We start from the raw sequence: 26,388 nt of genomic DNA on the forward strand, positions 1-26,388 counted from the left end.
TGAGAAGTTAATGCTTTGGCTTAAATTGGTAACTCAGCCATTCATTCATACTTGAGATTCATACAGAACTTTTTGCAAGAGCAGTCATGAGATAGCTATATTACAAATGCCATACAATGAACGAAACATAATTACTCAATTAATTAATTAATTGCAGCATGACAATCATATGCAAGTCAGAATAGAACCAATTGACAAAATTTCAAAAGCCAGGGTGTGGGGAAAGGGATATTTGCTTGATTCTGGAAAGACATCGGAGTGGGAGCCAACTCAGGGGAGCTCTCCAAAGCTAGGGAACCATCGCTGAAAGGTCCCTTTCCCAGCAACCACCTGCTGTCCCTCTGATCGATCCTCTGGGAACCCCGAGAAGGGCTGCATGGCTTTAATCATTGGTGAGCTGATCTAAATATGTGACTTGGACAGAAACCCAGTGGATTTCAGCAAATTCCCATGGAGTAGTTACAATCCACTGAAAGAGAAAGACATCCGATGTGGTATTAGGGCAAGAGGCTTGGACTGGGGACTTGGGAGATCGAGGTTCAAGTGCCCACCCAGTCATGAAGCTCACTGGTGACTTTGGGCCAATCACTCACTCTCAGCCTAACCTACCTCACAGGGCTGTTGTGAGGATAAAATGGAGCTGTGTAGGCCAACTCAGGCTCCTTGGAAGAGGGAAAAGGGCAGGATATGAATGCAACATAAAAACCATTTTCAGCGGATCTATTGCCTCAGGAAAATTCTCTTATGAGAATATAACATTTGCCTTGCATAGAACATGTTTTTGCTTTCTTCTAGCCATGTTTGGTTGTAACTATGGCAATATATCTGGAAATGGTTCCTTCCATTTACGGATGTTTCCACCTCCAAACAGGATATCTGCAAAGCCTTGTGGTGCCATCGGATCGGAAGAAAATGTGAAACCAAATTTATGCCAGCCGCAGAAGGCACCATGTGTGGTTATGACATGGTAAGAAGGGAGCTTTTGAATGGTTGGGGTTTGGCGTGGGTAGGGTGGAAGTGTGGGTCAGGGCTGAGGGAGTCAAATGCATTGATCCATATTTTAAATGGTTATAAAAATAAACTTGCAAATAAGAACGGACCATTTGAGGTCCCTACTCTTGGTCACAGGATCATTTAAACATAGAAACATGGAAACAGAGCAAGTCAGAAGGGGTCTCCCGGGCCATCTAGTCTGACCTCCGGCACCAGCCGGCTCTGTTCACGACATGCCCACCATGTGCATGTCCAGCCTATCCTTGAACACCCTCACTGGCGGGGCCTCACCCACCTCCATACCCTCGGGGTCCTGACTGTCAGGAAGTGTTTCCTGGCATCCAAACTGAACCTGGGTTCCCTGAGCTTTGCTCCACTGGAGCACATCCTGCCCTCCTCTGCAGGGGAGAACAGGTCTCTACCCACCTCTGTGTGACAGAGATAGGTCAATACATCAAATATAATTTCCTTCTGCCATGACTTGGGAATTTCCACTGACCATTCACTAAGGAAGAGTGGCTCTTTCCACCCACCCCAAGAATCTCAGAATGCTCAGTTTTAAGAAGTAAATACTTTTGAGAGTGCTTACCGTCTCTGTGGTTTTGACGGATAGCGTGGTCTCTCATGGGAAGATGCCTTCCCCTATTTCTTTAATGTTCACCATTTACTGATTGCAATATCAAAATATTCCTTTGGGAGCATCGCTGCCCATTTCAATATGGCGGCTGGCAGCCAGGGTTCCCCACAGTTGTGAGCATGCTCCGTTGGACTCTGTGCGAAATCAGCACATTTGCTCAGCATCACTAGGCTGTTGCTGCAACCTCTGATGCAGGAGGGTCACCTGCACAGGAGGAAGACCTGTGTGCTCCCATTGCCCCATGGAGACCCACAAAGGAATGCATAAATCCTTCGTCATGTGTGAATAAGCCCCCACCGGCTGATCACTGCCGGCGCCTTCTAAGGACACCCCACCCTGTTCCTCAGGTGTGTCTCAATCAAAGCTAGCCATGGAGATCTGGGTGGTTGGATGCAGTGGCGGCCTGCATAGTGAATGAAAAGCTGAGGTTGGACCTTGGTGAGAAGGTCCAGGAGGTCCTGTGCAGGTCCAGGAGGAAGGCAGGATATCTGTTCTGGGTGGGTTTGTCTTCCTGCTGAAAGATCAGGTACTCAGTCTTCGGGTATTTCCATCTTTGCCACTGGAGGGACAGGTGGTCTCCATGATTCGGAGTGTCTTCTACCAGCTTTGGCTGGAATGCAAGCTACAGCCATTTCTGAACAGGGCTAGTTTGATCACAGCAAGTCTTGATAACCCTAGCACTAGACGGCTGCAGTGTCCTCTGGCTGCAGCTTCTGGAAAGCACTGCTTGTACCGAACTTCATGGCTACCTTGCTGAGTGGATCCACCATGCCATATCTTTGCTCATCTTTGCACTGGCTTCCACTGTGTTCCTGAATTAAGTTCAAGGAACGTGTAAGTTTCTTAACAGCTTAGGGCCGAGTTACCGGAGGGAGTGCCTTCAGCCCGTCAACTTGGCCATTCATTGAGATTTCATAGAATCATAGAATTGTAGAGTTGGAAGGGGCCATGAAGGCCATCGAGTCCACCCCCCTGCTGCTGCAAGACACCAAGTCATACCATCCCACTCAGGTGGCTGCCGAGTTTCTTCTTGAGTGTCTCCAGTGTGGGAGAGCCCCCCACTTCTCCAGGCAGCTGGCTCCACTGTCCTATTGCTCTGACAGTGAGGAAGCTTTTCCTGATGTTCAGCCTGAATCTGGGTTGTCGCAACTTGAATTTAGAGATCAGGTTGTCCTGATCTTTCCATCACCTGCTTATATGCTTCTGGTGGCCTTTGGTAGGAGGACATTTTCAGTTGTGACCCTTTGCCTTTGGAATTCCCTCCCACCTCCAGTATGAAAGAGTTTCAGCCCCATTAAAATGTGTTATCTAAGCATTTGCAGGATTTAATGCCTAGTCTAATTAGACTTCCTTTTTATTGTGGATTTTCTTTTTTTTAATCATTGTTTTAATGAATCTGATAGGCCCTGAAATTCATAATGAAAGGACACTTGTATATTAAATTCTCTTTAGTGGTGAGCTTGGAAAGAACAGTTCTGCTTCTTAGGGAAAAACAGAAACATCATATCAGGCTTTTTCTAAACCCAACTGTTCAGTAATTTGACTCCCGACTAGTTTTTAAGGATATCATACTCAGGGCACATGTCTGAATGAATGCAGACAGACACAATTTAATCTCCTCACTTCAAAGCCAACATGTGCTTTTAGGGTAAATGGGGTGTAATCCTGACAGACAGCCCCGAGAGAAGTGCTATCTCTGCATTTTGGTCCAAGAATAACAGACAGGAACAATTAATCTCAAACAGTTTACTTCATCTATAAATCAAGTTGTCTCTACAGTCTGCTTGCTTTCTTTAGTCATGTTTCCCCATTTACTATTGTAAAGTATAGCTTGCCATAAGTCATTCTTACAACTCCAAGGGGTTAACATTGAGATGAATGCAGGACTATAACAGAAAATCTGATGAAACGACCGTGTGTAGCTCTTTTGAAATAGAAGTATTTAAGCACCAGTGTCCCGAGGGAGAACATGTGAATGTACCTGAACACAGAAGCTGCCTATCAGAACTGTGTTGCTTTTGAAGGAATGCACATCTGAACATGTATCAAGAGCTGAGTGCACATTCGGTTCCATGCATTGTTGGTAGCAAACCGCATCCTTTTCCAAATGTGCATCTGACCTATGTTCGCACAGAAGCCTGCTTCCCTTTGCGAATCGTCTGATCATCTCTGAATCCAGCTTCATGAAGGGTATGCATAGCAGAATAAGGCTCATAACAAGCTTTCCCAAAGTTTAGTCAATATAGCATATTATGTATCAAGAATGCTAAATCAGTTTAATGCCCTGCAGTCCCATTTCACATGCAAGGCAAACAAGGTGAAATCAAGAGTTTTCCTTTATTTCACTCATGGCTTGCCTCCATGGGCTTCCTCTTCCAGACCTATTCATGTCAGCATGACTACAGGGCAAAAGGCCTAATTGTCCTAATTCCTGAACTGGCATTCTTGCATGGTTGTCCACATGACTCAGTTCACACCACATAAAAACCATCATGGGCTGCAACCCGGAATGAGTCATCTTGACGTGCACATCCAAAGTGAGCTCTTCAGAAGGGTTTGTTTGAGGGCAACAAGCCACTCTCATAACCCATGCGGTGTTCTATGGGTTGCTGTACCCAGGATGGGTTTTTGCACTATCCGAACTGAGGCAAGCAACTCCACATGGCTTGGAAAGAGTGCCCAAGAACCTATTGGTGCTCTTGCCAAGTAGCCATGGGCAACTGCCACCATCAGCCATCCCAGAAGTCCCTAAGTGACACCTGGGGACACATGGCACTGGCTTCCTGCCACCCTGCTACAACTGCAAGTCATTTCAGGCTTACTGCGTTTCTTTTCCCATCAAATGCTCTCGCTTTCCTCAGATTGCAAAGGCTGGCTTTTAAGCTTACTTTTACATCCCTTGCTTTGACAACGTGATCCGTTTCTCCCAAGTGCCTCAGCAGCACTTTGGTCGCCAAGCATCTTTCTAATTGTCCCAAATATTTGCAAAACATGATATTATTCTGAGCTGCACTTGTGCAGTTCTGGATCTTTTTACCTACACCAGCACCACCTTAGGATTAGATCTTCTGAAGTGGCCAATGTGCGGGACGGTGCCCGCTGGGAAGGTGCAGCAAGCGTCCATCCTGAGCATTTCTCGACAGCGGCTGCAGGGGATCTGCCTTTCCACTGGGGCTGCATCTGACAGCCGTCAAAAAAGAGGCAGTCAAAGTTAAGCAAAGACATGATTTATCATCGCTTCCCCAGAGAAGGTGCCATGTCATTTACCTACTCTGCAGGAAGATTTCCCGGGGTTTTTTGTAGACTCATGTCTTCTGGTGTCCTTACAAAAGTGCACAATACCCATTTATGGGGGTAGTTACACCTGCATAAATCCATAAAGACTCAGAGGGCATCACTGTGTTCATGCCCTGTCTGGGAGATGTCCATCGTCATCTAGTTGGCCACTGAGAGTTACAGGTTGCAGGGTAGAAAAGGATTAGCTCTGATCCTCAGGATGCATCTTACCTTCTTTTAGCAAAATACAGTTCTGTATCTGCTTTGGGCAGACACTAAACCAACGGGAAGGGTCTCAGCTTCAGGGACCTTTGCAGCAGTACCCTGTCTTGGAAGGACTAAGCTCCACTGAATTGTGTGAGACTTATTCCCAGGAGTTTGGGATCACAGCGGCCAAGTTTCTGTTTGGTTATCCAGATTATATTCTTCAGAGACTGGAGACAGAACTGTTTTTGAATAATAACAGCTGCAAATGAATTAGCAAAGATACTGCAATCTCCAAATCTGCCCCTGACTGATGAACAGACTGTGAGATGTTGGGAAATGGGTGAATTGAAAGAATAAACTTGTAAAATTCAGTGCAGGCAGATGGATCGATAGCAATGTTCTATCTCGGTGGATTAAAGCTAATCTGCGCTGTGGACAAAGCGACTGCATAGATAATGTAGAACTATTACTTTCTTCTGGAAAATTGATGGCTACATATTAAATCACATTGGATATTTCCTCGTGAAATATTAAGCTTTGATTTATCCCTTTCCCCTTTGATGGGATGCTTATTGGAACAGCACAAAATAGGAGCAAAAACTGTAGAAAGGAGCATCACATTGATTTAAGAGCTGAATCCATACTTAAATGGATTCAGGAGCTGTCCAAATCGAAGTAGGATGCCTCTGAAACAGATCCTATCTGAGCCCAAACCCTTCCAAACTTTGCAGTGCAAGACATTTGGGGGCCATTTTCACTCCACCCTTCACTGCAGCCATGCTGTTTAAAGGAAAAATATAAAACCAATCCACCTGCCACCGAAGTTTTCTATTTCTCTTTCTATATACATTAATGAATGAAAAAGGTGCCATTTAGCAGCAAAACTGTTAACTTCACCTTGTTTGCAAGCTAAATGTGAACATTTTCGTGCTCTGTGGCAGCTGCCAGATGCTTTAAAAATGGGGCTTTAAATAAAAAATAAAACAGAGGATTGCATGTTGCCCACACCTGCCTTGCCTCCATCCCCTGGTGTCCTGCTGCACTTCCCCATGATTTGGGGTTTGGGAAGTAAACAAACTTCCATTCATCATCACTCCCTTCTGAGATTTGCGGGATTTTTCTCCTCTTTGCCATTTTTCACAGAAACAGCCCCAAAAGGGCAGATGGTGGAAGGGGAAGCAGCCTAGTCCCTAGTTCGGGAAAAAATGGAATTTGTTTTTCAGAAAAAAGGAAAACAAATGCAATGAACGGTTTCCCTTCTGCAGAAGCCGCTGCTCCCTCACATCTGAATGTGGCAACAGACTCAACACGCTCGCTTGCTGCTTGAGGGACAGAAATGGGGACTCAGGAACGAGCAAAGGCATGAGAGCAGCGGGCAAAGGGGCCCGAGTGGCTGAGGGCAGTTAGACCTGGAGGGTGTCCACCTCCAAGAGCCGTTGCATCGCCTTTTGTTTCATTCCTGGCCTTTGAAGGGACTGGTTTCATCCCACACGGCAGACATCCATCCTTTCTCAGGCCGAGTTTTGCTTTTGAACTCTGATTCATTGCTGAACCAGCTTTTTAAAAAAAGGATCATAAATCACAGATGTCAACGTAGCAAGACAGTGACGGCAAGAGCCTTTTCCGAGCATGATCTAAGGCCGGGAATACTTTAACTAGAATAACAGCTTGGTAGCAGCCAGCATGGACACAGGACTCCCAAGGAAAGGGTCCCTTTGCAGGACTCTTTATTCTGGAAAATGGAAGGATGCACTTCAGGATACCTGTAAAAAGGCAGAGATCCCCCTTCTCTAATTCCTGACGTCGAGTGAGGGCATGCTAAAGCCAGGGTGAGGAAACATGGCCTCTTGGAGTCCTAGACAGACAGTTATGCCCAGCTGCCTATAATGTGGCACTTACTTGGCTTTTGAGCCAGTTTTATTTATCTATTTAAAGTTTTTAGATGCCGCCCAATACCAAAGTCTCTGGACGGCTTACAAAAACCAACAACAACACTTCTATCTTTCTGAACGGTTGAAGTGTGTCTCTTAAAGTCTAGCTACATACTTCACCTTGGCATCTCTCCCCACACCCAGGTCCAAGATGGTAGCATCTTGGGGGGGAAATACACACATTTCTGTCTTCACTCCTCTCCATTTCATTGACCCCTATTTGCAAGGCATGAGGAAATGCTGTACCTAATCTCTCATTTATACTAAATGTTGCTATAAGCAAGGCAGAGACCATGATGGTTAATCTTCTGTAATATTTAAGATTCAGACCCACTCGCAATAAATAATTTTGTGTGTGCAGCAAGCTCAGGAATTGTATCAGAATTCCTGTTCAAGGCTGGGAGATGCTGAAAAGAAACAGAGTCCTGATTGTTTTGTCTCCTGGAAAGGCAGCATGACCTTGGGCAAGCGGTTTATCTCAGTCCAGGTGTTTATCTCAGTCGGAGAAAGGGGGCCATCTAAAGAGCAAAACATCTCATGTCATGACTTCTGAATGCTGGCAATTTCACACAGTTGAGAATTCTGTACGTTTTTATGATGTGTCCGATTTGAAGGTGGGCAGAGAATTGTTAACTTTATATTTTATGTTGGTTCATGGGAATTTTTCTGCATACACACATTTCCCAGGGCTATATTTACAGCAGCTAAGATTTGGCTTCCTATTCGGGGTTTCCTTTTTGTGCATAAAAACACGTTTGGTTCCTGCCTCACCTCCCATCCTCCACATGTTCCATCACATAGCTGGAGCATATTTACATGCATGGTGCATACTTGTGATGGAATGGAAGTAGGACTGGGGTAAAATCTTCTACCCAAGATACATTCAGCCGCCACCAACACCTAAATCTCAAAGGGGCAGCTTTGAGAAGTCCCTTCAAAAGCAGTTTCTCAACCTAAAGACATGACCTAGAATTTTAAGAAATCAATTCTTTTTAAAAAGTGCTTGATAGCAATGAATGATCTCCTGCATTTGTGGCTGAGGACACATTATTAAAAAAGAAAGTGGCATATTCAGAAGTCTGTATGACAAGCTAGAGACACGTGCACTATATATGAATTGCCACTTCACAGCAAGAAGGGTGACCGAGCTATTTAGAAACACGTTTTCCTTGCAACTGTGTTAGTCAGAGCACTTCTTCATATGTCCTGGCCTTGCACTGTCCTCACCCCTGGCCCTTTTCAGATTGGGCTGGAGGAAAATGACATTCAGGACTATTCTAAATATTCTACTAGGAAATGGCTGGCTTTTATTGTCAGTCCAGCTGCAAGCCTCCCAAGGTCCCAGATGTATCATCCCTCCTTTCTTTCCCCAAACGTACCTGTGAGGAGCAGCTTGTGGTGGCCTTCCAGCAGGCGCTGCCTGTGCAGCAGTACCAGGGGCCAATGGGAACCATGGAAACGGCTGCTCCTGGAACCCCCAGCAGGGAAGTCCGTGTTGGATTATTCCTGGATGCTGGGAGCAGCGTCAAGGCACCGAATCATATCTCTGCCCAGCGAATGCCCGAAGAGGCATTTGGATGGTGGTGCTGAAAGCCTGTGAGAGATGAAGCAGGTGGAGGCGAGCCAAGGCGATGTGGCTTGGCAAAAGCTGGAGTGTCAAAATAATGACAGGAGGATGACCTGAGCCATTTATTTATTATTTTATTTACTTGTTGAGCACTTTTGTATACTGTCTTGTAGCCACACGGGTCTCCAGATGGCTTACATCATAAAAAACCGGCAAAGCATCATAAAAAACCAATAAAACATCACAAGTAACACAGGTAAACACAATTTAGCCAATTAAAACCACAATATCAATAATGAATAGCATAACATCCTAGGAACATCATATAATAGTTTAACAACAGATTGGAATAAATGTCATAATTAAGAACAGTAAAATTTCATTAAAATATGATTACATTTAAATTCCAATTAAAATCATCAACTATTAAAATGCTCCTTACATAAAAATGTCTTAGTCTGGAGCCAGAAAATGTGTAAGAGTGGTGCTTGACAAAGAGTGGTGCTGGGAAGTCGATTCCACAGATGGGAGGCCACAACTGAGAAGGCCCTGCCTTTGATACTCTCTGTTTCCGGGATCCAGAAAACTCTGTATGTAATTCGAGCCGAGCATATCTTAAAATCTGCCTTCTGCCATATGAAACTTCCCAACCACTAAAATCATCAACAGAGGATTGGTTTCGTGTCCTTCCACCATTACAGGTGTGACTTTCAGGATAAGAGGGAAAATCTTTCTGATGAAAGCATCTAGGCTCCGTCATGAATCTGTACTTTTGCCACGATGCTAGATTGCCCTCATTCCATGGAGTCGCTTCAAAGGCCTTTTGGTGAACAGTGCATAAAAACTAAATTGATTATCCAGTCGGCCAGATAGTTATAACAAGCAGGTTCAAGAAGTCAAGAGAATATTCAGGGTTCAACAGAAAGGCTAACCTGACCGAGATCACGTTTTCTTCTTAGTGAGGGAAAGTCTGTGTGGAAAATTAACATCAAGCAAACTATGTCACCACGCTGGTGCGGTCTCACAATATGACATTGTGAAAAGAACTGCTTTCTGAAGGTGCAAAAGAACGAGGGCACTGAGCCGCAAATGCGTTGTCCGTTGCAGTGGTGTCGTGGGGGCCAGTGTGTGAAGTACGGGGATGAAGGACCCAAGCCAACCCACGGCCACTGGTCAGAGTGGTCGAGGTGGTCATCTTGCTCCAGGACCTGTGGAGGTGGCATCTCTCACCGAGAGCGATACTGCACCAACCCAAGGTGAGCCGGCGTGCCCTTTCCGGGTTGGGAAACGCTGGAAGAAGGCTAGGCTTTGCAGGTTGGAATTGGTGGCGATGGTAGACCGTCCAGAATGTCCATGCCTCAGCAATACATTGCCAAAGCCAGCCATACCCGTCCCTGTATGGTATCACAAACAGTGCCTTGCGTCTGTTTATAACCAAGATTGCAAATCACAGCGCTTGGCTATCCGCGTTTTGAGAGCAAGCGTGATGCCCATGATAAATGGGAAAGTGCCTCTTTGACCAAATCTGAGTTTCAGTCTCTCACACGGCCAGTTAGAAGAATCCCAAGGTTGGAAAAGTGGCCTGAGGCCACTGAGAGCCACCCCCTTCTGGATCCAATTCAATTCTGTAACCCTAACGCTATGCTCTTTCCAGCGCCAGGTAAAGACCTTTTTATTTAACCATTATTTTAATAACCAACAGTTTTAGATGTTTTAGGATCTTCTCTTCAGTCGCATTCAGTCGCACTTCTATTTTTCCTCCTTTTTCTTAAGTTTGTGTTATGTTCATATTGTTTTAATAATTGAGATTTTATATTGTATTTTTATATTGCATATTGTATTTTTTATATTTTGTAAGCCGTCCTGAGCGCTAGCTGATAGGATGGGATATAGATGCCTGTAATAAATAATAATAAATTATTGTGAGCCCTAATAATAATAATAATAATATCATCATCTTGTGGGCAGTAGATGGTCTGAGATGGTCCTCCTCAGCCCACCAGCCTTGTGCCTCTCTTGGAAGCCGGAGAGGTGGGCACCAGGAAGCTTGGCCTGCCTTTTTAGTTCAGCTTGCTTCCCTCAGATGTGGAGGTCTGTAACCCTGTGGACATGGCTGGAGGAAGAATCACCTGCCATTCCAATTTGCTCCTGCATATGGAATGGAGAGCAGTAGGATATTTATTTACATACAGATTATTTTTATCCCACCCTATTTTCCTCCAAGCAGTTCAAGGCAGCTAGTGTACCTCTCCCTCTCCTCATAATCTTATCCTACCAGCAACAGCCCTGTGAGGTGACTAGCCCAAAGCCACCCGCTTGGCTCCATGACTGTGAGGACTAGAACCCCAGTCGCGCAAGACCCAGCCCCCTACTATCTTGTCCTTGATCTCACACAGCAAAATGCCTTGGGCTTTCCCAGCTGCGCTAGGTAATCTGACAATTCCATATGTTCATGTGTCTGGGAGAGAATGTGTCACATCTGGATCTGGCAACCCAAAACACACGAGTGTCAGTCCCTTTGAACTCCTTGGAGGAAGTGCAGATATGAAAATAAACAGATAATATTTTGAATGTTTGAGGGAAGGAACTTTCCCACAAACATGAGATCTCAGTGAACTCTTGGCCATTTCTGCAAAGGGCTTTGTGTTTAATAATAATAATTTTATATGTATATGTCTGTGTATATATATTCCCACCCTTTCCCTAGGGATGTGTGGGGAACATAATGTCCTCCTGCCTTTCCCTTCACAGTAGGGTACGTCCTAGGAAGGTGCCTGGCCGAGGGTTACCTGTGAGTAAGGATCTGAACCAGGGCTTCCCCGCCCTGTATCTAGCCACTGTATCACATTGGCATGAGCTGCACTTGCTCCACCCAAGCTATTTAGACTACTTTTGGACTTCAACTTGTCCAGATCAAGAGCGGTTTGGCTCATCATGCAGCTCTGAAAGAGTGGCTCCATGGCGTGACCGCTGACAGACTCCTTGACATGAAGCAGTGAGGTCCAACCTTTGGTTTTTCCAGTACCTCTGGAATATCTAGAAAGAAACACCCTTGCTGATGCTGACTGGCCGATCAAGAGAAGCACACAAGTTGTTGCTGAACACAGGAAAGAATACAGCCATGCCCAGAGTGCAATTGACTCGACTTTCAGTGATTTAGACATGTAAATTAGATACGTATCTGAAATCGAGACCCAGTCTCCACGGGCCTGTGCTGCTTCCGATTGCAAAAGAGGAGTCCAGTTTTCCTAGCGTTTCTCCACATGAGGCTTTTCCTGCAAGTTAAATATTAGCATGTTAGGGGCAGACTTTTCCGGCTCTGTGTTGGCTACTGTTGTATATACCGGGAGATGTTGTTTTATGTTGCTTTCACTGAGCACACCCTGAGTGGCTGACTCCTTTCCACCACCTCCTCCTCCTGCTGAATGTGCCAACTGGGCTCAAGGCCACGTTGGAGAGATGTTTTCCGCAAGGGTGACCTGGCAGTCAGAAATACCTGCCGTGGAAGCCGCCAGATCTTGTCTGTGCCCTCCAAGCCAACACCCCCGTTAGATTAGAAGGGGAATTTTCTCTGTGTCGCTTGACCAGTTAACCGGCATGGTGTAGCCGTCCCAAATGCGTGCGTGGTAACGGTAGATGCGTCCTCACCAGGGGGTGGGTAGGCTCCAGCATGGTCTGCATAACTGCAGTTCCCCAGGCTCATCCTTTGACCTTCCTTGGCACAAGGAGGAATATTTTAGCAGCCTTAATGTGCTTTCCAGCAAGCCACAAAGCACTTTCAGCTTTGGAATGTGCACAGCCTTAAACTTTATTAGCATAGTTATGGGTCCTTTCCATGTTGACCTTCGCCCTCACACTGATTATTTTTACTCTTTAATTTGATTTTGGCTTAATCTTGTTTATGGTCTGCCTCCCGAATCTTAGTGCAATCAGATAATGCATGCAATCAGCAAGGGAGGTTAAAGCAGAGGAAGGAATGTTTGCAAGGTAGGAGCCCTGAGATTTTCTAGGAGCTGAGGAGGGTGAGAAATCCTGTCTCAGAAGCCGATAAGAGCCGTGGCCTCTTGTGCTACATTCAGTTTGCATAGTGGCCTATTAGCTACCCATGGGAAACCTGCAAGGAGCGCATGGGTGCAACAGCACCATCTTGCCCATGTTCCCCAGCAGCTGGCATACATAAGCATAATGTCTCTGGTACTGGAGATAGCATTTAGCCATCAGGACAAGTAGCTGTGAATAGCCTTTTCTTGCCTGAATTTGTTGGATCGCCTTTCAAGCACTGCCAGGCTTTGCAGCAGGTTATAAAATAAAATAAAATAAAATAAAATAAAATAAAATAAAATAAAATAAAATAAAATAAAATAAAGCCAACCCGATTGGAGGCTATCAGTAATCTTGTGGAACTGAATTCCATCACTTAACTAGGTGCTGTATGGAAAACAACAACAACAGCAGCAACAACTTTTATTTATTTATTTATTTATTTATTTGAAACATTTCTATGCCGCCCCCATCACAACAAAGCCTCGGGACGGCTCACAGCGGCTTTTATCTGTGCTGAATCTTTATTCTGTGTGTACTTGCTTCCCCTCCCACCCCGAACAATCCCAGACATTGGCGGCTGACCTCAGAACTGGTTACTGCATGGTTACTAAAACAGATCATTTTAGTTGCTCATTTCTGCACCTTTTCCAATGCACAATACCATTTTTAGCTGTGTGACTGGAATGGTACCCAGTCGCTTTCATGGCCAGGATTATGGCCACAATAATCTTGGCCATTCCAACTCCACTTGCTCATTATGACCGATGTGGCACTCATCTTTTCCATGGCAGCAGCGTCCCGGGTGGCTTTTTGCCCAGAGGAGACGTGTTACATACGCAGTGATATTTGCACCAGGGCCATGGATTTGGGCACCGCTGCTTAACCGGTCTGGATGTTGTTCTCTGTCATGGGTTGGTTTATTTAAATACATGCTGTTCCAATTACGCGTACGCATAAACCGACATACTTCCTCGATCGATGTTGCAGACCCTCCCATGGAGGAAAGTTCTGCGAAGGCTCCGCTCGGATGCTAAGGCTCTGCAACAGCCAGACGTGCCCGAAGGACAGCCTTGCCTTCCGAGCTGCCCAGTGTGCCGAGTTCAACACCAGGCGGTTCAGAGGGTGGAACTACAAGTGGAAACCCTACACTCAAGTGGAAGGTGAGCTTTCCTCTATGATTCTGTCCCTGCCCTTGGAAACTGTAGGCGCGGCCCGTTCCTTTCCTACAAGAGAGCTTATGGAGTTGCGTGCATGGCAAGGGACCCCAAAAGTCTTCAGTGGGACCCCTCATTCCCCTCCACTCCTGAGCATTCCATATTTTGGAACGCTCACATGAAACTCTGTATGTGGATCTCGTGCTCTCCTCCAGGTCACAGATTGCACCTTCTTTGTGGAGTTTCAACCAGTCAAACCTAGACTATTATACCTTTGTGTTGAATCAAGATAATGAAGCTTCTAAATTGATTGGTTCAGATTCCGATAGAGTGTGCTCCTGGGAGTAGGAATGACTATAGAATTTGGGTGAAAAATACTCATCGTAATCCATTAAGTGGTAAGCACTTTTAAACCCGTTAAATGGGTTTAACCCGTTAAATGGGACAGCAGTATACACATGTCTAAGTTTTCTATTGAAATCAGTTGAACTGTAGTTGGCTTGGACTGTAGTTAGTTTGTGACATCCTTCAGTTTTCATTGAACACGTTTGAAAACTTGAGCAGTTTTTTAAAATACTGGCTGGTTAGGAGAGAGAAATTATTTATTCTTGGCTTTTCAATATAGTGTTCTCCAAAGAAACAAATGTTAGAGGCCAACACCATGTTTGGAAATGGGAGTATCAATGATCAACACTACAGTCACATAAAATTAAGTCATAAAATCCAGTCATGCCACCCTGATTTCAACTGAAGAGTGACCACACACTTACAATTCCCGCATTTAAACCAATGGGACTTCACTTTGGTTCCATCAGACTCTTGTTTTATTTCCTCTTCTTCCCATATTTAGGATGGGGTATGAAGTTAAATGCAGGTGGCACAGTGGTTTAAACTGCAGTGCTGCTGGGCTGGGTGATCGAAAGGTCGCCGGTTCGAATCTGCACAATGGGGTGAGCTCCCGTTGCTCCGTCCCAGCTCCTGCCAACCTTGCAGTTCAAAAGCATGCAAATGCAAGTAGATGAAAAGGTACCACTTGGGTGGGCAGGTAACAGCGTTCCGTGTACTTCGGTGTTTAGTCATGCCGGCCACATGACCACGGAGACCGTCTGCGGACAAACGCTGGCTCCCTCTGCTAGGAAACGGAGATGAGCATCACCCCCTAGAGTCAGGCATGACTGGACTTTAATGTCACGGGGAAACCTTTACCTTTACCTTTTATGAAGTTAAAAGCACCACCCCCAAATTGAAATAATAAAGCAAACATCAACAATTAATTGCATTAAAAGAACCAGACGTAAAACAATATAAGTGCCAGTGCCTTTATTTCCCTTGCTAGGTTTACAACTTCTGATAAGCTAAACATGGAAGCTGCCTTGTTAGATACTTTCCTGGTGGAAACTAGTGTGGGAACATGTTTCTAGGAACAATGGGAACCAGTCCACCATCTTGACCCCCAATCTTTTAGCTTCATGGACAGAGATGAAGGGAAATTCCTCGTTCTGTTTGCATTTCAGACCAAGACTTGTGCAAGCTATACTGTATTGCGGAAGGGTTTGATTTCTTCTTTTCCCTGTCAAACAAAGTCAAAGATGGGACACCTTGCTCGGAGGAGAGCCCGAATGTTTGTATAGATGGGATTTGCGAGGTAACGATGATACTGCACTGTGCTTTGGCATCCAACTTGCATCCCATGTCAGTAGAGTGCCGTGCCTTGTCCACCACCTTTATTTTAGGGTTCCTTGAGGCGAAGAGTTAAAATTGCAGGCTGGAACTAGACATTACATCACTGGCAGCCCCCTCAACCTCTCCTCTATCCCCGGGTAACATCTAGTAATGCGAAACCATGCTAGGAATGCCTTTGCCTCCAGTGGCAGCCAGGACAACACAGCGGCTGCCAGGGAGCTTCTCACAAGCTGGAATCACATGACAAATTTTGTGTCACTAGACATCCAGGGAAAGGGGAGAGTTCCTATTCTAGGACAGTCGTGTGTCCCCCAAACGGCTGGTTTTGTTCTCGGGGCATATCTGAAAATGAATCTGGCTTAGTAGCTTGAGTTGTGCTTTTTGGCAAATCAATCTGCTGAGGCTGAGAATGAAAAATAAAATATTAAGGCTGGCCTTTTCTTCCAACAACAAGGGCAAGATGGCCTGGCAGCTTTTGCCTACGAAATGCTGAAGTCATCATTCTCCACCATCTTGAAAGCATACCTGTGGGGAGTCATTGGTAGGATACAGGTGTATTTAAAGTTACTGGATAAGTTGATTAAGCAGTTAAAAGGCAAGTGATTCATCTACTGATAACGATTCAATCGACCCAAAGCATGAATGGAAAATGAATAGCCATTCCCATTTTCAGAAATTTTATCATCCACAAGCCATTCACAGTCAGAGGATTTCAATATCACCTCTCATCATATCGGATGCTTAAGTAGAGCCAGACTTAAGCCAATCCTTTGGCTCACAGGTCCTTGTTTACAGCTGAGCAGACAGCCACGAGTAAAAGGGAGAAATGTCAGGAAACAATTTTGTGGGGAAAATGACCTTTTTCTTACAAAATTGGAGCTAAACTAGAAGTGACAACAGTGGATCTGTGTGTTTAAGCATGGAATGGTTCCAGATCCACTAAAAAATCACACACACACAACGCCTGAGGCTGGGGATCCATTTTTAAGAGAGAAGGGCTCTGTGCAGATATCCAGTTCACCATACCTAGTCTGTCTGCAGTTCTTTCCCCTCATTTCCCCCCTGTATCAAAATCACTTCCAATACTGCAGGCGAGCTGAGGAAAGGGGTTTTCCTCGGAGCACAGAGATGGAAAGTGGATGCAAAAATTTCAATCTTTGTTGCCTCTCCATCCTACAGGACTGCAGGGGCACGAATAAACAGGTGGGACCTCATGGGAAGCTGGAAAAAGTTTGGAAGAGGAAGGAAGAGGGTTGAGGTTTGACACGAATCCACCAAGTTCCATGCTAGAAGTAAATAATATGCCGAAGATTAAGAGATAAACGAGCCATTTCTTGTCTGCACGTCTGCTCCCTTTGCCTTTGAGGAGTGACATGCAGCCTAAGAATCTGAAACATGCGATGGTTTTTCTGGTAACCCTTTGGAATGAATGATTACCGAGGTTCAGACACTTCCAGGTGGTTCTTATTTTGCAGGTGGTCGGCTGCGATCTTGTTTTAGGCTCCAGTGCCGTCGAAGACACTTGTGGCGTGTGCAAAGGAGATAATTCGAGCTGTAGAATCTATAAGGGGCAGTTCACGAAATCGCACCCTACAAATCGTAAGTGCTTCCTGCTTTTCACTTTTCAACAGCCTGATGAATTCTCTAAGCAGCCAGGAACGGCAATGCTGCAGGGAAGCTTCATTAGCTCCTGTGTCCTGTAGAGGAATGATTTCGGCAAGCGAGTATTTCAGGACTGTCCCGTGGCTAAGAGACAGAGGGACGAGGTCTCTTCAGATTGCAGCTCTGCTGGTTGTAGGAAGCCAGCATCTCTCAGCCTCGGATTCCCACCCACGACACAGGGAGAATAGCGCAAGCCTGCATCACACAGTCAATGTGAGGACTGCAATGAGGGAATCTATACGAAGTGGCTTTTGACTGAGCACAGTTGTGGTGGCGAGAGCAGTCAAGTCCGTTAGCATCCTCACTGCCAGCCAAGTGTGGGGAGACCGAATCCGTCCACTGTTTTTGGTTCCCAGCTGAGCCTGTCGGAATGGGGGGTGCAGCCAAGCCCCTGGCGGGAAGCTTCCACGGCTGCTCAGCACTACGTGGCTTGGCCACGCACATGTTGTGCCCACTTGTGGCAGAGGCTTCCTGGTGGAACGGACACTGCAACACGCTGGATTGCATCCAGAGGCCTGTTTGGCCGCAAAGCTTGCTAGCAGGAAAACTCGGTGGGACATTGAGTAGTAGTTCCAGGCTGGGAGGTCAGTGCCAGGTGTGGAAGGATTAACTCCCCTTCCCTCCTTCCCACCCATGTCCTCAATGCCTTCCCCTGTCTGGATTCAAGGTACATTTCTTGGAAATGCACATTTCATTGCATTTGAGTCTCCATTCTTCGGAGGCATGGGCAAGGCACTCAGAAGAAACGTAATGTGAGAGACACCTGTGCAGCATGCCCTGGGTGCTCCTTGAGGGAAGGACAGGATGGTAACACATCTGCCTGTTATTCTTGGCTCTGGATCACCACTGCCCACAATCAAAACAGGGAACAGCGTTTTCAGCCAGCACGACTTTGCTTTTTTATTTAATATTCCCCTTTACTGTATTATTATTATTATTAGTAGTAGTAGTAGTAGTAGTAGTAGTAGTAGTATTAGATTTTATCCTATCCCATTAGCCATAACGGCCCCTTATATAATCAATAGGGAAACATTTCTGCATACTTTATAGAGAATACTTTATATAATCCGAGTTCTGCTTCACTATAACTGGGCCAAGTATTCTGATTAAGGAGCCAAAGGCCAAACAAGTTAAATGGACAGCATTCGGCTACTTCAGAGCAAGCCCATTGGACTGTGATTCCCTGACCTGACAGGTTACATTCAGGTTGTGGAATCCTTAGCATTTTCCTGGCTGGGGCTGAACGTTGCTAGGAATACTCTTCTGTGATTAGATGTGCATCACACCTGAGCGTTGACAAGGCTCCCGAACATGGATCTGTTTCCACTTACCTGTGCCCTAGTTTCCTGAGAGACTTCCGAGCCCTGCTCTCCCACAGCCTCTGCTGTGAGAAAGCCTTCCAACCGAGCAAGCATGTAGATGTTTTCCACAGAGTCTTCATCCAGTTGGCCCAGCGGCCAATGGAATGGTTCTAATAAGAGTCCGGAAATAACAAAACCACACACTTTTTGGTGTTCCCAGCGTGCCCACGCACCTCCCTGCTTTCCATTCCCACATGCACACAGTCCACAGATGGGGAAGGGGAAAAGAAGAGGCTGCTCGTTACAGGGGGCTGCAGAATTGCAGTAATTGGGGTGGAGGCCAGAGGAAAGTGCTCAGCTGAGGGAAAATGGAGAGCTCTTGGACTGGAAGACAAATATCTGGGCTGCTGCATGTGGGAGGTGGTTGAGGGATGGAATCCATCTCAAGGGTGGGACAGGAGAAGTGGAGGAGAGAAGCCGGGGGAGAGGTGGTGGAGCATGGGAGCTACTGAGATCATAGGGACAGTGGAAAGAAGAGGGTAGCTGTTGTCCCAACTCCCACCCTCTGGCTCCTTTCCGCATACATTACATCAGAAGAGAGCATGTGCCAAAAGCCTTCTCTCTCGGAACTGGAACTGATTATCCGAACGAACAAAATTAATCGCCAAATGCTGCGAAGCACAGCGGAGAAGGATGTGTTTTTAGCCATGCCGTAATTTGACCCTCATAAAAATAGGAGTCCAGCACTTGATGTTTATAGCCCCCTTGGGCCCGATTCACACTTAATGCTTAAGCAGCGTTAAGAGCGGAAGGCTGGCTGTGGGACTGGTCCTTTCCCACCTGGCCTCCCAGCCAGTTTGCAAATCCTCCATTCCTCCAATCACAGAGACTCGGAGCGGGGTGCATCCTTCACCCATCCAGGTTCTAACGGACACGGACACACCTCTAAGCCAATTACACCCGAGTGAGGGGGAAACGAAACTCTGCCAGGGAGCAAGAACCAGGTCAAGGCTCACTCATTTTGGCTGGCAGGAATATCTGGCCAGGGGTTGTGCTCGCTGTGCCCCTCTCCCCACCCCTGCCAAGAGAGAGGCCGGGTTTTGCTTGCCATTGCGCCGTGATCAGTGCCCACTCCCCATCCCCGACCCGGGGGGCCTGTTGAGGGCCCAGGTCCAGCGCCTGAGTCTCTGAGTCCCCAGAATGTGCGGAGGTGGCTCACTGGTTTCCAAGAGTGTCCAAGGCTCAGCGCCCTCTTGGGGAAAGCCCCCAGGCCTGTTCCGAGCTCTGCAGAAGAAGGGCTTCTCTCAAGTGCTGTGCTTACCAGGTCCAAGGAGCCGCTTGGCGACGGCGGGATGGTGTGGGCAGGCAGGTCTTGCAGGTCCTTGGAAGGAGAGCCACGTTCCTTGGCTAGCAGAACACTGCAGCGGTTCTCTCTTGGCAGGCCATACTGTACGTGCCTCCATGCCCTGGGTTATCCTTACCATTGGAAGATGGGATGGATTGCTCTGTTGAGCTGCAAAGGGGAGAGGGTAAGGCACAAACTTGGACTCCTGGGGGCTTTGCGTTGTCTGCCACGCACGGCAACCAACATCGCAGACCTCTGGGCTTCTTTATGCCAGCAGCCTGAGCTTCTATCTTTCCCAGTAGTGCACTTAGACTGTGGCCTGGGACTCACTAATCTGGGAGTACGTTCCATTAAGCTTGATAGGACTGACATCTGCACAGGTGTGTGCAGCGCTGCACTGTGGACTTGGATGAAACACATAGGATTAATGAGGCCGTGTTGCCCCTGTTTCCTGAGTCCCCAGGGCCCCTAGGTCAGAGCCAAAGCCTGGCAATGCATTTCTTCTGGCCTTTCGTACGCCACAAAGCCAAGTTGTCTCTCTCTTGCGTCTAGAGTACCACGCACTCGTCACCATTCCTGCTGGAGCAAGAAGCATCCGCGTGTCCGAAATGAATGTCTCCAGCTCCTATATTGCTGTCCGCGGGTCCAGCAAAAAATACCACCTCAATGGCTACTGGACTGTGGACTGGCCGGGGAGATACAAGTTTGCTGGATCCGTATTTGACTATAGAAGGCCGCATAATCAGCCGGAGACTCTAAGTGCTTCTGGGCCTATCAATGAAAGTGTGGTGATAGAGGTATGTGATGGGTAACAAAATGACGGCTCACAGTGTCTGTGACGCCGTTGAGCGCACGCCATCTTTGCTTCGTCAAGTCCTGGAAAATGTCTGTCGTTTCCAGGAGCTTTCTGTAGTCTTCCTCCTTCACCTCTAAAGGCCGTGGTTCCATGCTGTAGGCAACAGCCAGCTGCACAGCTTTTCATCACCAGCATCCTGGCAGATGGTTGGATGCAGAGGTATCTTTGCGGTGGATAGAAGCTTGGCTTTCACCATGAGCCTCAGCAACTCATAATGTTTGGCTTGAGATGTGAAGTGTGCATCATGACCCTTGACTGTCCTTCACCTTGGACATCTTGGATCACAGCCTGAGGAGAATAGGTGTCCTTCCTCCCTCCCTTCCTTCCCAGCCAGATGTGTACATACTGGCCAGATGTTCTGGTGGGAAAGCAGCGAGCTTAGGTGGACTGAGTGGTCACAGGGAGTCAGGGAAAAACCAGGCCCCATTGACAGCCTGGGAATGTCACTCAGGTGCAATGCAGTCTAGCTGGACTGATAATGGGGCTTGTGAGATTGTGAGCAACCCCTGGGTTTTTCAGGGAAATGACTCCGATATCCAGGCTCAGCTACAAATTCAGTGAGTGTGTTGGTGTGAACAGCCTGGCATGAAAATCATAGATATCTGTGATGGAAGCACATGGGCAAACTCTCATAAGCAGTCCTGACAGAAGCAGTGTGAACAAAGAAAGGCAAAGAAGACAGTGAGGATAAAGGAAAAGGGGAAAGTGGTGGCAAGAAACAGTGATAGGTGGGGAAGAGTGGCTACAGGAAGCCCTGGGAGACGCAGGGCAAGCACTTTATGCTGAGCCCATGTTTCCAGGAGTTTTTCCAGAGAAAAATTCTGAGATCTTTCTGTTTCCCACCTCCTAGAAAGAGATGTTCACTTAGCAGAATCAACTGAATAAGCTTCCCCATGTTCAGTGATGGTTGCCAGATTCCCCCTCTTGGGACAGAATGTCTCTGCCTGCAAGGGGGTGGAATTTCTAAAGACTGTTTGCACACAGCCTCAAACATTTTTTTTTTTTTTAGTCGCAAAGTTGTGCCCGACCCTTCACGACCCCATGGACAACCTTCCTCCAGGCCCTCCTGTCCTCCACCATCCCCCAGAGTCCACCCAAGCCCACACCCACTGCCCCAGTGACTCCATCCAGCCACCTCATCCTCTGCTGTCCCCTTCTCCTTTTGCCATCTCTTGTTCCCAGCATCAGGCTCTTCTCCAGGGAGTCCTTCCTTCTCATTAGGTGGCCAAAGTATTTGAGCTTCATCTTCAGGATCTGGCCTTCTAAAGAGCAGTCGGGGTTGATCTCCTCTAGGACTGACCGGTTTGATCTCTGCCTCAGACATACACCTATCTAAACAACCCAACTCATTTAGGAAGGTGAGAACTTCACCTTCATTTATTTATTTGTGCTGAAAGTGTTGCTTCTGAAATAACTATCATGAGGAAGCAATCCTGTGACTCCTAGACAAAGTCTGGGGTGGATAGTCATGGGATGCTTGGAACTCCAGGTATGAGGTCGGAGGCAGTGTCGCCTGAATTACTTAACATATATTTTCTTTAAGATGCCAGGGGCATCTTTCTGCCTCCTTGCTGCTGCTGAGGAAAGAGTTGTGCAAGCTGCCCCAAGCTCTGAAAAGAAAACTTGGAAAAAAGAAAAGGTGACTGGACAGAGGAGAAGCAGGAGAAGGAATTGCAAAGTCCTTCATGTGAGGGCTCCTTCAGCCACTCCAGATGCTTTATCCCACTCCAAGAGGATCACTGGGTGGACAAAAAAGCCAGGGTAGAAATGAGGAGCTCAGTTGTCCCCAGACAGGTTCTCCAAAGTCTTTCTCCAAGCGTTAGGAGACAATCCCACTGGACAGAACCAGTAATCCGCTGTGAGAGAAAACGTAATTCGGACATAGCATGGAGTCAGTCAAGCATCTGGTTACTTCATGAGATGAGCCCCTAATAGCAGTGTAGACATTTGCCAGCCTCTCGCCAGTTATATCCAAAGCCATGAGTAGGCACAGTCAAGTTCCAGTGACATAAGGAGATATTTAAAAGAGGAAATGGGCAAAGATCACGCGTTAGCTGGATCACAGTTGTTTACTATTCAGGTTTCTAAATAAAGGTCCTGGATATTTAAACCTGCTAAGTGTCCAGCACTTTCTAGGCAACTCAGCTGGAGCAGGAAGGTCACCAGCACACAAATAGCTTGCAGCAGGATCCTCTCTCTGCTTTGCTAACCCCGCAGCTCTTGGGAACAGGGCAAAGCGTTTGGGGACCATTGGACACTCACGTTATACTGTAAGGTTGGCCCTGGTGCACAAGCTTTGGGCCCAGCTCCTGTTGAGACGGCATGGTGAGGTAGAGGCAGGTGTGACAGGTAGCCATCAAGAACAGCATCTTCTCTTTGTTCCCACCAGTGAGAAGACCTAACCTGGACGCCTGTGCAGAAATCAAGGCCTACTCTGCCCTGCTGTCCTCTTCTTTGACTAGAGACGGGCAGTGGTGCAGAGCCTGAAATTTTGCTTGGCAGTTCCTTCAGACCACCAGTTCACAACTCAGCCTAAGCTGGTGAACGTGTTGCTCCTGTGCGAGGGGACAGGCACAGCCCCGAAGCAGTGGGGTCAGTCAGGGGTCTCCATGCTGCATCCAGTGGACTAGTGAGAAGACCTGGAGTAAGGCAGAACCTGGGAAATCTCCTTCCCAGACTCAGGATCCCAGATTAGGTCATAGCACAGTGCTCCCATGTTGAATTGCTTAATCAACACGCCCAGTTCCTGGCTGTGCATTTTAATGTTCCTAGAAACAACAACAACAACAACCAACTAATGCATCTCAGTCATTTCCAGTCCCCAAATCTGGGAAGAGACCTACTGGTTGCAACTGGGTCAACCTACAGGGACTTAACTGAAAACCTTAACCTTAGGTTTGAATGGAGTCTATTACTTGGATGTGGAAAGATGAAACACTTCTGAGAAACATCACTAAAATTAATCAAGAGTATTTTAATTGTTTCACCTGTATGGGATCCTCCATATTCATCCTGAAATCTCTGCAGTTTCTCCTCATTCTGGAAAGGCTTGCTGAAGCTTATAAAATCTTATAAAAATGCTGAACCCTGGTAACACAAACTAGAAGGGATGCAAGATTCCAGTGATCGTATCTCTGAGCATCTTAATGTCTGTGTTGGGAGTCTGGAGAGGTTTGGAGCTGGGGGAAATGGATTTACCCTTTTCCTTTGAGCCGTCCATCGTCTTGGCAATACAATTAGCTGCTGGAGAAAGCAGAAGGGAAGGAAATACAATATGGGAACTTTTCTCTTGCACAGTTTATACCCAGTATATGTGTGGTGAGAGAAGGGTGGCCCACATCATGTAAAGCTGCATCAAAAATGAACCAGCTTCTCTCGCTGGTTTTGACCCCAATCGAAATTCCTATCTTTTCCTGGTATTTCTGAAGCAAAGAAAACACCAGGCAACCCGCTCAAAAAGCTCTTATAGAACATCTAGTTTGGTCCAGCAAATCTGCTTATGATTCCTGCTACTGGACAAGAGCAATACAACACACCTTGACCTACCTGAGTGGGTGGTTTTGAGTACAACTTAAGTTCTTTTCTTTTCAGAGATTCCTCATGCAGGGAATCTCTTATACGGATGCTCTGTTCAGACTTGAGAAGTCTAGAGATGCTGATGTGATTGTAATAATTTAGAAGTTCAGCAAAGGTTAATAAGGATATCATTCCATTTTCTTTTGTTTAGCTTCTCTCTCAAGGTAAAAACCTAGGAATTTCCTGGGAATATTCTCTTCCTAAGGCAGAAAGTGAAAGAACAGCAGCACCAAAACACAACTACACCTGGACTGTCACCCATTCGAAGTGCTCGGTCTCGTGTGGAATAGGTAATATATCTTTGAAATCTCAAACAAGATAGCTTATTGCAGAGCAAAGACTCTTTCTGGGATATGCATTCAGGCTTCTGTGTGCTATGTTAAACAAGTGTCTTTTGTTGTGTTGATCTTCACTGTGCAAAGAAACATGCTTGAGTCGACCAACTGGAAAAGGTGATGCCACTTGGCCATGGTGGTTGGGGATAATGGGAGGTGCAATGCAACATATCTTAGGTGTTTGCTAGCAATCAGGAAATGAAAGAAGAAAAAATCATCACAGAAACCATTTCCTGCTGAGATTTAGAGCCGCTGCTTTTGTTTAACATCATGGTAGCACCAACTCCGATATGCAAACCAAAAAGCACTGGAACTGGGCCAGCCATACACTCCAACGCTCTGATTATTATTACATTGCATTTATATCGCACCTTTTTCTTCTAATGAGGAACCCCGAGGCAGCTTATGGAGCTCCATTTTATCCTCACAACAACAGCCCTGTGAGGTAGGTTTGGCAGAGAGGGTGTGGGGACTAGAACCTTGGTCTCCCAAGTCCAGAGTCTGGCACTTGAACTACCACACCGCACTAGCTTTCATGTTACATGCATGCTCTTAGAAGAGTGATAGAATTACGGGCTTGTTACAGGCCAAATCCGTTCCTTTTCCATCTACTCCTTAGTCTTTTGAAGGACTTCCTTAGCCCTTCTAATGCCCTTTTCTTCAGCTGCCTCGTCCAGCTTCTCTGCCTGGGGAAGCTGCATCGCTTGTGTGCTTCTGGATAAAATGTTGCTGCTCTTGGTCCCAGTTCTCTCCCTCCAATGCAGACCTTCTTGCATCAGGAAAGTTACAGTGAATTCAGGCAAACAAATAAAACTGAGGAAGGGCGGCTGGACAGTTCACCCCCTGAGAGAGCAGAAGAGCTTTCTTTCAGTTCTTCTTCCCCAGGGAGCTTTAGTGCTAGGGAAGGAGAGGTTAATAATAAGGGGAGGGGAGAGGCGTCTGGGGCCTGGCTTTGGGACAGACAGTGATGCTGGTGGGTCAAAATAGGTCCTGGGATAGCAGGGATTGGGATGCCATTCCGAGAAGAAGCAGGCGCCCCAAGGTTTGGCTGTGAGACAAAGGATAAATCGTAGGATCACAGGAGTCAGCACCTGAGCCTTGTGGGTCGCTTTTTCCCCATGAACATCTGCTACCTGACTTAAAAGACCAAAGCTCTAGGGAAGGAGGAGTGGATGGCATAAAAATAGCAAAGGTCAGCGTGTCGGTGATCCCTCAGAAGCTGGAGCCGGCCCTTGTCTCAGCACCTTTAATGCAAACGCTTTGATCTATGATGGCCACGCTCGTCAGGCGGGAGCAATCTTTTTAAGGGATTGTTCGTTCTCCAGAAGGAGGAGAAAATCTTCCCCTGCAGCTTTTGGAGTTTTTAAATTTGCATCTCTGTATTACCGTCACCTGGATAATTTGGGTTTGTTCCTCGTAATTTCTGCATTAAAGGTGGCTAAGGCTGGAAGTGAACACTTCAGAGCCGGTGCATTTATGAAGAACAAACACCTGCACTTTCCTCTTGCAAAGGAGTGAAAAGGGGAATTTGCAGGGACAAATATCAGTAAGGGAGCTTCATGGCACCTCGTTGCCTTTCTCCAGCTGGATGCTGGGGGAAAAACAACACACACTGCCACACCATTTCAGTGTGGCCGGAGAATGCTGGCTGCCAGATGCTAAGTTCTGGCCCAAATTTCCCTGACTCTGCCCATTGTTAATGCCAGTAGCTTAAAGTTAATCTGTTTTGCCTCTGGGGGCGGGAAGTCCATTTGAGCTTTTCTACACGAGGCTGTTCTGTTTGTGTTGCAAAATTAAGAGGAGTTTCAATTTCTGTTTTTC

General features: G+C 46.6%; 1 protein-coding gene across 1 annotated transcript in view; it reads left to right on the forward strand.

Moving 5' to 3' along the window:
* ADAMTS16 (ADAM metallopeptidase with thrombospondin type 1 motif 16) overlaps positions 1–26,388 on the forward strand; it is a 71,919-nt gene that overhangs the window by 27,921 nt on the left and 17,610 nt on the right. Inside the window, exons 11-17 of the mRNA XM_044442828.1 lie at positions 872–967; positions 9,719–9,867; positions 13,643–13,815; positions 15,324–15,454; positions 16,968–17,091; positions 20,353–20,597; positions 24,384–24,522. Of these exons, the coding sequence (XP_044298763.1) occupies positions 872–967; positions 9,719–9,867; positions 13,643–13,815; positions 15,324–15,454; positions 16,968–17,091; positions 20,353–20,597; positions 24,384–24,522 (1,057 nt within the window). The remainder of the gene's footprint in view (positions 1–871; positions 968–9,718; positions 9,868–13,642; positions 13,816–15,323; positions 15,455–16,967; positions 17,092–20,352; positions 20,598–24,383; positions 24,523–26,388) is intronic.

Source organism: Varanus komodoensis, unplaced genomic scaffold (genome assembly GCF_004798865.1).
Source record: "Varanus komodoensis strain SLA01 unplaced genomic scaffold, ASM479886v1 scaffold40, whole genome shotgun sequence".
Classification (NCBI taxonomy): Eukaryota; Metazoa; Chordata; class Lepidosauria; order Squamata; family Varanidae; genus Varanus; species Varanus komodoensis.